Source organism: Colletotrichum graminicola (genome assembly GCF_000149035.1).
Source record: "Colletotrichum graminicola M1.001 genomic scaffold supercont1.123, whole genome shotgun sequence".
NCBI lineage: Eukaryota > Fungi > Ascomycota > Sordariomycetes > Glomerellales > Glomerellaceae > Colletotrichum > Colletotrichum graminicola.
The window spans coordinates 23,288-34,091 of NW_007361127.1; the positions used below are offsets into that span (position 1 = coordinate 23,288).

Consider the following 10,804-nt stretch of genomic DNA (forward strand, 5'->3'; position numbering starts at 1 on the left):
GAAGGCCCTCAGGATACGTACTGGGAGTACGTACACCACTTCAAAGCTTTCCAACCCTGGCTGCTTCCTCAGCAAGTGGTTCACTTTGACGTCCTCGCTCTCTCTCCTCTCCAAGTCCGTAATCACTCTTTCACTCTGCATATTGCTGCATCGTAACAACCAGGAGCTAGCTGGTCATTCGGAAGTTGGCAGCTAGATAGTAAGTTTATTCCATTGTGCCTTCCCATCTATCCATCCATCCGTCCACGTAGGTATCTATTCCTTCCCCCGCAAAAACAACAAGAAGGAACAAACTACCGACCCCAAAAGAAAAACAACATAACAGGAAGGAACGAACTTAGCTCGAATTGATACCTAGGTTGCATTTTCCCTCCGAGCCTTCCTCCCTCCCCCCCCCACACCATCATCCTAGCTCCCGGCCCTTCGAGCACACCACCCCCCTGGCTTTCTATCGTGCTACCTACCAATCTTCCTACTACGTAGGTATTTCTTTTCCTCTTCTTCTTTCCACACCCCCCTGCCACTAACGCCTTTCCAGTCAAGCCCACTCTTCGTCACCCACTTCCACCACCTTGCAGGAGGTCGCTCGGTGTCTCTCTTCCTGGATGTTCTGCTCAACTGGGAAATTCTCACACCCTTGTACGCCCCGTCACCCATCCATATCCCCTCCATCCACATCGACCTTACTGACGCCAACACGCCTAGCCGACCGACCCTGCACAGCACACCCGCTCGGCCATACATTTCCCTCGCCCACCCACCTTGTGCAAGAAAACCACTTAGGAAGCCGTCCTTCATCGTTTTTATCTCTCCGTCTCTCTTCTCTCGGTGCCAGAAGCATATTCCAGCAACAATCAGCGCCTGTCGTCCGACTTCCGTTTGCCCTTGTTCGGCGCACACCAAACCCACGGCATCTCGTATATCGTCCACCGCCTCACCTTGTCAGCATCACGCCCATTGCATTGCAAACTGCTACACCTCCCGCGACCTCTGAACACCGCTGTCACATCCCCTCACGTGGCCGCCCTGCAGCAAACCCCGGAGCCATCAACTCGAGTGTCGCATTGGGTCCGTCATTGCCTGGTTTGATTGGCACACGAGCTATCTGCCCCGAGGAAACAACAACGCACGCATATACAAATTCCTGCTGTCTCCCCATCTTCGCGCCCAACCACCGCAACTTTCGCCGAGGCCCCTTGAACCGTAGTCGTACACGTGGGACGACTTACCGCCCTTGACAACCCGCTCACCCAAGTGCTTCATCACCTTCTCATTGGAGAATACCAGGGTATTTCCTACCGCGCGGTGCAAGACTCATCGCCGCGATACTCATCACCGCCTCGGACGCCTATCTCGAAACATCACCTCGCAGCTACCGCTGTCTCCCCGAGGGAACTCGAACGAGCAAGGAAGCAGAAAGGACCACGAGAATGTGGAGTTGAAAGGTTCCGCTGACAATAACCATCCAAGTGGCGTCGACAACCAACCAAGTACATCGTACATACGCCCCCCAACACTACTTACACCACCAGCCCCCCAACTCCAACCCACTACCACCCCACGACAACATTACACAACTTGAAGCATCCAACGCTTCGACCAAGGTGTGCCTGGCTATGACAGCAAACTGACAAAGCTCTGCCTTGCCTCTTGGTTTGACCTAGCTGTCACCGCATTGTACTTTTTTCCCTCTTTTTTTCCCCCCCTGCTGTCATTCTTAAACCCTCCGCCTGCCCCACCGCGCTCGACGAGGTACAGCGTCGCCACTCCGATTCCAGCACCGTCATAATTGCCTCGTCTCACCCAACCATCCTCTTCGCCCGCTGCCACACTTTACTCCAACAACATCACTCGCACACACCCTGAACGCCTACAACGTTGCCCGACACCATCTCCCTGCTTGAGGCAGCGCCGCTCCAGGCCGAGGCAGACACCATGTCGCCCAAGCTGAAGCCCTTGTTGCTGCCCCAACTCGTTGAAGAGCGCCGCAAGTTTGAGGACCAATCCGCCCTCCCAGAAGGCGATATGGACGGCCAGTACGTCTACTGCACAACAAACTCGTCCTCTTCTGACGTTGCGTCACCTGTCACCCCGACTTTCTCAACTCGAGGACATCTACGCTACTCCAGCTCGACCTCATCTCTCGATCTCCCCCCGCCATTATTGAACGACACCCCGTCCTCGCCAACTTCAACCGCTCATACAAAGTCGTCCAAACGCCCCCTTCCTGATGTGCAAGAGGAACCCGTGGAACGGGACGAGCCGGAAGAGAGCACCATCCTGGTGGATCAGTTTGATCTATACGACTGTCTATGTAAGTCGGCCCTGATCGTTTGTACACGACTGTCCATTAACACCCAGCCCATTAGGTGACGAGCCGTGCATCCATCACGAGAGCTCAGAAACACTCAGCGTCTACCCGGCCGACTTCGATATCGACTATGACTTGGGTTTTGCCAGCGACAGCGATTTTACCGCGACCCTCGAACGGAAGCGAAGTGACGCCGAGTCGTCCTTTTCTGGCTTGGCCACCCGCTTCGGAACGCGCTTCCCGAACTTGTCACGATGGAAATCTACTACAAAGCGCTCGCAATTGACTGCTTCGCCTACCACTGGACTTTCATTCGAGAATGTCCACTCCGTATCTCGCGCTGCATCAAGTCGATCCTCTTCCCTCTCCGGCCCGTCACGGCACATGGACAGCATCAGCGAGCCCCCGATCCCAACCCCGGCCACCTCTGTTTGGGAAAGCAGGGAGAGCATGGATATCCCTCCCCCCATCGACATCGAAAAGGCCAACAACGAAAGAGTCAGCATTGAGCGTGACCGTGCTTTGGCAACGACGCCTCTGCTTCCCCCACTTCTCACCACCCCACCGGCTGAAGCCCCTCATCCTAGTCCTCTCCAGTCTCCCACTGTAGCGCCTTCGCCGCTCCTGATGATGGACCTCCCCTCGTCTCAGTCGCTCTCTCACCTTCCTACGCCTGCACTCAGCACGAGGCCCTCTGTCTCTTCTTTCCGCCACATGCAGTCCGGTCAAGAGCTCCCCATCGGCTTCCCATCCATCGTGCAAGATCGCGACGAGTGGTCCGACCGTCTAGGCCATGCCAACTTCACCATCACGCCCCAACCTTACCAGCCGGTCGAAGCCGATATGGAATCTCTTCGCCTCCTGCGTGCAGACTGGGAAGCCGCTCGTATCAACTACACGAAGCACCTAGTCCGCACGGGCGAGAACTATGGCGAGACGTCGAAGATTTACGCGCTGACTGAAGCGAAGTGGGCCGAGACAGAGAGGAGCTGGCGTACCTTCCACGATCAGACGATGGAAAACATTGTCGCCACAAGCAAGACTAGCACCCAACGATCGGACGTCTCTCGCAGCCGCAGCCGCGGGCGAGTCCGCGCGAGCAGCGGTGGCGCTGGCTTCTTGCGCCGGCCGGTTAACGATGATGATGCCTTTGCCAACATGCAATGGCGGCGCCTCGAAGACGGCCTGCCTACCGCGATTCCTCGTCTTGTTGATGCCGAGGGCAAATTCCCTGCACGCGGCGACGAAGACATTGTCGGGCCTATGGAGCGTGACACCAAGATGATTCGCACCAGAAGCGAGGAGCGTAGAAGCGCTCGGTTCTGGCGCGCCTTGGCTGAAAAGGTCGGCTTTCGCAAGTGAATTATCCTGGTTGCAGATTCTTCTCCACAAACCAGCTTCCGAGTTTGGGCTCGCAGATGCGAGTCTAGGGGCGCGGAAGAGGTTACCTTTACGATTAATGACCTGAAGCAAGGACGACATCGACTGTCGTTCAACATCGGGGTTCACTATCCTTTTCCTTACAGCCTATTATTTTCGAGATACCCGACTATCGTCGCTCCTTTACCACACCACACGCCTTGGCTAGGCCACGTCTCTTACGACATTTTACGACACGACATTTTTCCTTTTGCCGTTTTTTCGAACCAAGGGTCCTTCCTTGGGCCATTCACAAATATTACTGTTTTATTTCTATTATCTAGTATCCTCGCTGTCTAGAATGGCACGGTGCCCCCCACCGGTGATCGAGGCCTGTAGAGACTTTCCATTTTTATAGGAGGAACATATGGGGCCACTGGAAGTAGGTGTTTAAAAACAAAAAAGTGAGGGACAAAAACAAACTTAGACTCGAAAAAGCCGAACCGGAGTTACAGATTCAGGGCCACTGGATGTGGCAACATATTTGTTGGGTGTATTCATTTTCTTAGGCGTATCACAGAAACGAGGACCGGGTCCATGGGAGGACCGACCTCGGTTGAGATCTTGTACAGAGTTGTTTCTTGTAAGAAGACTTCCGCTTCGGGAGATTTTCGGCTGAGGTCGTTTTTGGCCCAGCATTCAGTCTCAGGCTGGTCTTGAGTGGTAGTATGTCATCATGTGATGGCTTCAATCAAACTACTTGACAATCGCTTCGCTTCTCTTCCATGTGACTGCCACGTTCGTATTCTGTTTCGTCCCCCCTCGTCAGAAGCCGTCAGCAATTCGCGGACTGGGGGACCACGACATGTCGGTCACTTGAGGGCCGTCCTTCTCGTACTCAGCGCGTCGCGAAAGCAACTGACGTGGGCCCATCGACCGCGACTGCCAGACAGTAAGCCCTGTTATTACTCCATCAACGGCCGCCTTCAACTCGCATACTGGCCTCTTGGAGCCGGACACCCTCTCGCCTACCTTCCTGTTGGCATGGTGTATGCTAATCTATCACTGCCGCGGGTGAAGGGGGAACGTCTGGCGAGGCTCGTGGCATTCAGCGCCACGCGTTTCAAATGCAAGTCGCCGCGGCCTTTGCTGGAAATCCCTTGGAGGATAGGAGAGAGAGGGGGACGGTGAAGAGTTGGAATTGGGAGGGATGTAGGAGCCTTGAAAGACCAAGAAGAAGAGGGGGGCTTACGGTTCGCCTGCAAGCTGCCTCTTGTTGGGTTTTCTTCCCTTTGGCTGCTTTTTCTTTGCGTTTCCTCCTAGCACTGTCATGGGCATGCAGAAGTTATGCCTCGGGACGCTACATGGGTATCGGCAGAGGTCCGTCGTTGGGATGGTGGTAATCGGGGAGAAGGCGTTGGCGCAGTCTACGCAGTACGGACGACCGAGGGTGGGGCGGGCGGAGGAGCAAAGCAGACAGCCCCCCTCCCACTGGTTTTGGGTGAAGTGCAATGGTCCGGCAGACACATCTTCGCGTCGGAATGGTGGAAAGACGGAGGGTAGGTGCAGGTCGGGGCGGCGGCGGCAATTGATGTAGGCGGGGAATGAATGGGTTGCGTGGGATTTCCTTCCTGCGGCCACCGATGCTCGGTTGTTGTTTGATGGAGGGGAGTCTGTGGAACGTTGTTTGGATGAGAAGTCACGGGGGCGGAAACGTGTATATGCGCGTTGCCGCGTGGGGAGGTTTCGAGAATGAAGCAGGGGGGACAGGGCTTGGCGGGTTGGTGGCTTTCTTACGGCTCTTGTGAGAATCGGGATGGGTTGTCTAGAACTCTCGGACAACCGTGAGTGGAGGAGGGGGGTAAGAGGGGAGGAAACAGAGGGAGACAACAAGCGATACAGAGGGGCAAAGGGGAGGAAATGTTCGGACTTCTACCTAACCTAACCTAAACTAGGTGGGAGAGGCACACCACACGCGGGGGTGCGATGTGGCAAACGGGGACGGGCAGGTGCATTGCCGGGGCTTCGCTGGCTCGCGGGCTGCAGGCCGCCTTTTGGATGCTGTTGGTGCCGGGTCAAGCCAGTCGGTGGGGGGGGGATCCATTGGGCGCTCTTGTCTAGAGAGGACTCGAGGAGCTATACATGGGTCAACCTCGGATGGGTGCAGTTTTGACGCCCGGCGAGGCGGGTATGTGAGATGGCGAATCGTGATTGGGGAGATCGTCGGAACCCGATTGGGGCCCGATACCGAGACCGACGCGCAGAACGCGGCTATCCGGGCCGCTGGGGGCTGCTTGTTTTTCTTGTTGTCCTCGATGCTCGGACCGGGCCGTGAGAGCCGGGATACCGGGTACGGACGGAGGTTGCGGGTCCGAGCGCGATTGATGCTCCATAATAACCCGGAACAACAGTGCTGGGTCCGGCTCCGGGTCGGCAAAGAGTGGGGCCCGCCGCAATGCCTGCTGATGGTCTTTCCATCAAGGAGGATGCCTCCCTCGTCAACTGCGCTCCGCGGATCTCGCCAGCTTGTCATTTTGTACCGAGATTACAAACGAGAAGTGCGGAACAGCTCGTTGCGTGATTGCTAATGTGCTCGGTTTTTGGTTGTTGCACCCTGGATGGTCATAGCTCAAGCGGAATGCGAAATCCGGTGATCTCACAAGTGTAGGAAAATATTCGTCTATATAAGTGGTGACCAACCCTAAAACTGGGGAAATTTGTTCCTTGGTCGATTACACTCAGACGGCTTGAATCTATAGCTCGGCTTCCTCGCATATTCTCGCAAAAGAGCATTCTGTCGTGTTCAAAGAAATAAAAAATGGCTCCCATCCGCGTCGCCCTGGTTGGCCTCTCCGCCAATGCCACGACATCATGGGCCGCCGAGGCCCACCTCCCGTACCTCCTCTCCCCGCGCGGACGCAGCCACTATATCGTCACTGCGCTCCTCAACTCCAGCACCGAAGCCGCGGAGGCCGCGCGCGGCCACTACGGCCTCCCCGACGACGTCAGAGCCTACGGCGACCCGGAGGCCCTGGCTCGGGACCCCGACGTCGACCTGGTGGTCTGCAGCACCCGCGTCGACACGCATTTTGACGTCGTCGCGCCGTCTGCCAGAGCGGGTAAGGCCGTGTACGTCGAGTGGCCCCTCGCCGAGGACCTCGAGAGGTCGGAGGCGCTCGCGCAGCTGGTCGCGCAGTCCAGCTGGGGCAGCATCGTGGGGCTGCAAGGGCGGGCAGCCCGGGTGGTGCTCCGCATCAGGGATGTCGTTCTGTCCGGTTGCATCGGCAAAGTTCTGGGGAGCGACGTCGAGGCGTACGGCAGCCTGCTCTCGCGGGACGAACTCCCCGAAGGCTTGGCGTACTTCGCCGAGAGGAAGGTCGGCGGGAACCCCGTCACGATCGCGTTCGGGCACATGATTGACTACGTCCACCACGTGGTCGGGGAGTTCGACGGCGGGTTCGAGAGCCGGCTGCAGATCCAGCGGGCGGAGGTCAGGGTCCTCCTCGGCGATGGCGCGGCGCGGCGGGTCCGGTCAGACGTGCCTGATTTCGTCGCCCTCCACGGGGCCCTGCGGGGACGTGACGACGATACCGTCGCCGTCGATGGCGCGACGCTGGCAGTTCGGTTCCGGAACGGGCCGCCGTTCAAGGGGCGGTCTGCTCTCGTGTGGAGGATCGTCGGGGAGAAGGGGGAGGTCGAGGTCGAGAGCCCCGCGGGCCCGTACTTGCATTCGGACTCGTACGATGAGCCGGTCGTAATCCGGGTCCACGACCATGAGAGGGACGAAGTGGAGGAGGTGTCGTGGGACTGGGAGGGGTGGCAGAAGGAGTTGCCGGTCCGGGCGAGGAATGTTGGTGAGGTATACGAGAGGTTTGCGAGGTGGGCCGAGGCCGGGAGGGGGAATGTTGAGGAGGATGGGCAGTGGTCTACGGTTCAAGATGCCTTTTTGCGGATGAGGGAGTTGGAAGCTTTGTTGCAAGGGTTTGGGAAGCCATCAGGAGAAATCTGAATGCCAAACGGGGGATGTTTTCAGGTATGGTGTGCCGGAGAAGGGCCTTCTATAGCGCGTGCAGTTGCAAGATTAGCCGGTTGCTATGTAACGGTGGGGAGTTTCTTCTATTTTAGGTGTTCGCAAGTTCAATAAACCCCCTAATTATAGTCCCTCTGGTTGTATCTCTAACTCTCTTGAGTAGTTGTATCAACGATGTTCTTCCTCGTTCTTGATGCGCTGGATGGATTGGTAAAGCTTACAACAAGTTCTTTGTTCTCAAGCTCCCCTTTAAAACCTTGGGATTCTTCTTCCGGCAAAGTTAAGGCTTTCCTCACAGTCCTTTTGCTTACGCTTGCTCCGTGGCCAGTGAGCAATCTCATCGAAGGCTCCCATAGCACCAAAGCAGCCTCTCCCCGTTGTCTCGTCACCTCCTTGCGGTCCGGAATCATATCTGCCAGGATGTTACTTAAAATAACTACCCAGACAGTCAATCCCTTTTTATTAATCCGAAAGTTGACATCAGCACCCTTCTCAAGACAGCATTCAACCATTTTCGGTTGCGAGTAGGCTAGAGGGGCTGCGTCAAGAAGCAGAAGCCGCCATAAAGGGTTCTCATCTGTTATACAGCCTCTCGAGAATTTCAAAAAGATTTCCGTGGCCCTACCGACTCGCTTCTGCTGGTGAAGATAGCCCCATCTCTCCAAGCACCCAGGTGAAGCTCTGTGCCTAACATATTCCACCACGCCTGCCCGCGCTGCGAGCACGAGGAACGGAAAGTGAAAATAGGTTAACGCTGTTTCCATTAGCTCAGGATTTGGGACTTCGGGAAATCCCATTCGTTCTCTTCGGAAAATATACTGGTAAACTCTTACGCAGGGAACAGCATCACCAAATACTTCCGTCTGCAGCGCGAGGCCGAGGCTATCCAGCAGAGCAATCATAGTAGGCAAGTTTTGTCCATAAATCCTAGAAGCTGTTTCTAGGCAAATTCTTGCGCTCTGTTATATTGGAATCATAATATTGGAAGCTGTTACGATGTTGACCATCGCCTGGATATCGGCGGTATAGATTAACACCGATCGGCCGGAATAACTACGGCCAATTCGCCGTGGATCCACCGGATCCACAGGGATATTACACAGTGAATTCGCCACATAATCCCACAATAGTTTTCCTTCTTTACGCATAATTCAGAACCAGTATTTACCCCTATTATTTATTACTACCTATTAATACATACAGTTAACTATATTACTACCTTAGTAAAACTAACACTAATTAGTAGTTAACTTTACTATAACTACTACTAAAAATACTATAGATTAGTAAGGTATTATAAGAAGAGGTAATAACACTATTAACTATTTATAGAGGCCTAGAGTAGGCTTTACTAAAAAACGTTACTATAAATACCCTTATAACGCTATTATACTACACGCCCTTATAAGTTAATTACTAAGATAATAATACCTAACCTCCTATAGTTAGTAAAGGCCTAGTAATTTATATCTATATATATAAGCCTTATTACTTTATAAAAAGCACTCTTAACTATAAAAAACACCTTACTTTATATGCTAACTTATTATTAATTAGTAATTATTTACCTTTTACCTTTTTTTTATTATAAGCCTATAAAGCTTACTAACTTTTTTTTTATATATTTTTTCTTATTTTTCTTTAAGTTATTTTATATTACTAATATAATAGCCTTTATTATTTATAAGCTTATTATAACTTTTTTTTTTAAGTTTTTATTTAACTATAAGTCTTTATAATTATCTATACTACTAGTAGTAAATCCTCTAATAGATATATACGCCCTTTAATAATAGTTAAGAGAAACGCCTATAACTAAGAGGTAGTTAGGCTAACAGAGGGTAATTATAAGTAAGTAACTAAGATAAGCTACTAAGGTAAAAAAGGTATAAATAACATATAAGGTAATAACGCTTTTAGGCAGCCTAGGGTAATTTAACCTAAGTATATACTACTACCTAACGCTACTAAGTAAGTAGAGGTAATTATAAGAAGATACTAAGTGCCTAAAGGACTAAAAGAATTTATCTTTACTAATAGATAGTAAAAGGACTATATTACTAAGCTGCTATAAGATCTTATAGCTACTAAGAGGAGGAACGCGCTTACTACTATTACTATATTCTATATCTCTAAGTATAAATACTATAACTATTTATATAGTATCTTCTAAAAGAAGGTATAATTTAACTTTAAAGATTAGTTAGTTAAAGATTTTACTATATTACTATATAAAGTAACTAAGGAGTTATATAACTACCTTACTAGCTAAAGATTATAAATTAACTAATTAAAAAATTTAATAGTTATATTATAGATTTATAAAGCTACCTATAATAATAAGTAAGTTATATAAAATAAAGAAATAATAGTAGCTATTACCTATAAGATAAAAAGGTTTAAAAAACAGCTAATAGATACTAATTTTTATAAAGATATTACTAATATAGTAGTGTTACCTATTAAGGCTATACTTATAGCTAAAGCAGATAAATAAGTAACTACTTATAGATTACTAGTAGTTACTAAAGTAACTTTATATAATAACTTATTATTTATCCCTTTTTAAGCCTTATTACTATAAAAACCCTAAATAATAGTAATAATATATAAGGCTTAAGTCTAACTACGCTTTTTATAAGTAGTAACGCCTACTATAACTACTATAATAGTAAGTAAGTAATATAGCCTAACGCTAAAGTAATTAATAAACTTAATAAAGTTCTATATAAATAATCTAGGTTTAATATATAATAGTAGCTTATATAAAACTATTAACTTAAAGTTACTATTTTTTTATAACCTTTATGTCTATATAAGTATACTATAAAACTACTATAGCGTAGTAGTAATAGTAATACTTAAAGGGGAGCTATATTATAAGGGGTTAGCCTAGTTACCCTTTATAAGGCTATATGTGGTGTATTTTAGGCACTTAGTGCCTAAACTAATTAATCTTTTAGCAATACCAGGATAGTCTATTAACAGGCGTGGCACACCACCTATACCTTTATAATTGTTCAGGCACTAAGTGGGTCTTCTGGCTGTTAACAGGGGCTGGGTTTGAATCCCGCCTGTTGAGACTCTCTTTAGTGTAGGCCTTA

At 50.5% G+C, this 10,804-nt stretch overlaps 2 protein-coding genes across 2 annotated transcripts; both read left to right on the forward strand.

Annotated features, from left to right (window-relative positions):
- Positions 1-1,935: 1,935 nt before the first annotated feature.
- On the forward strand, positions 1,936-3,673 carry GLRG_11790 (only proline and serin are matching in the corresponding protein; the record flags this gene model as incomplete). Its single annotated transcript, XM_008102474.1, has 2 exons — positions 1,936-2,314; positions 2,370-3,673. 2 exons carry the CDS (start codon positions 1,936-1,938, stop codon positions 3,671-3,673), a joined length of 1,683 nt encoding a protein of 560 aa, XP_008100665.1.
- A 2,815-nt stretch (positions 3,674-6,488) lies between these two features.
- GLRG_11791 (oxidoreductase family protein) lies at positions 6,489-7,679 on the forward strand (the record flags this gene model as incomplete). The annotated part of the gene is made up of 1 exon (XM_008102475.1): positions 6,489-7,679. The coding sequence occupies one exon, from the start codon at positions 6,489-6,491 to the stop codon at positions 7,677-7,679; it is 1,191 nt and encodes a 396-aa protein (XP_008100666.1).
- Between the last annotated feature and the right edge of the window lie 3,125 nt (positions 7,680-10,804).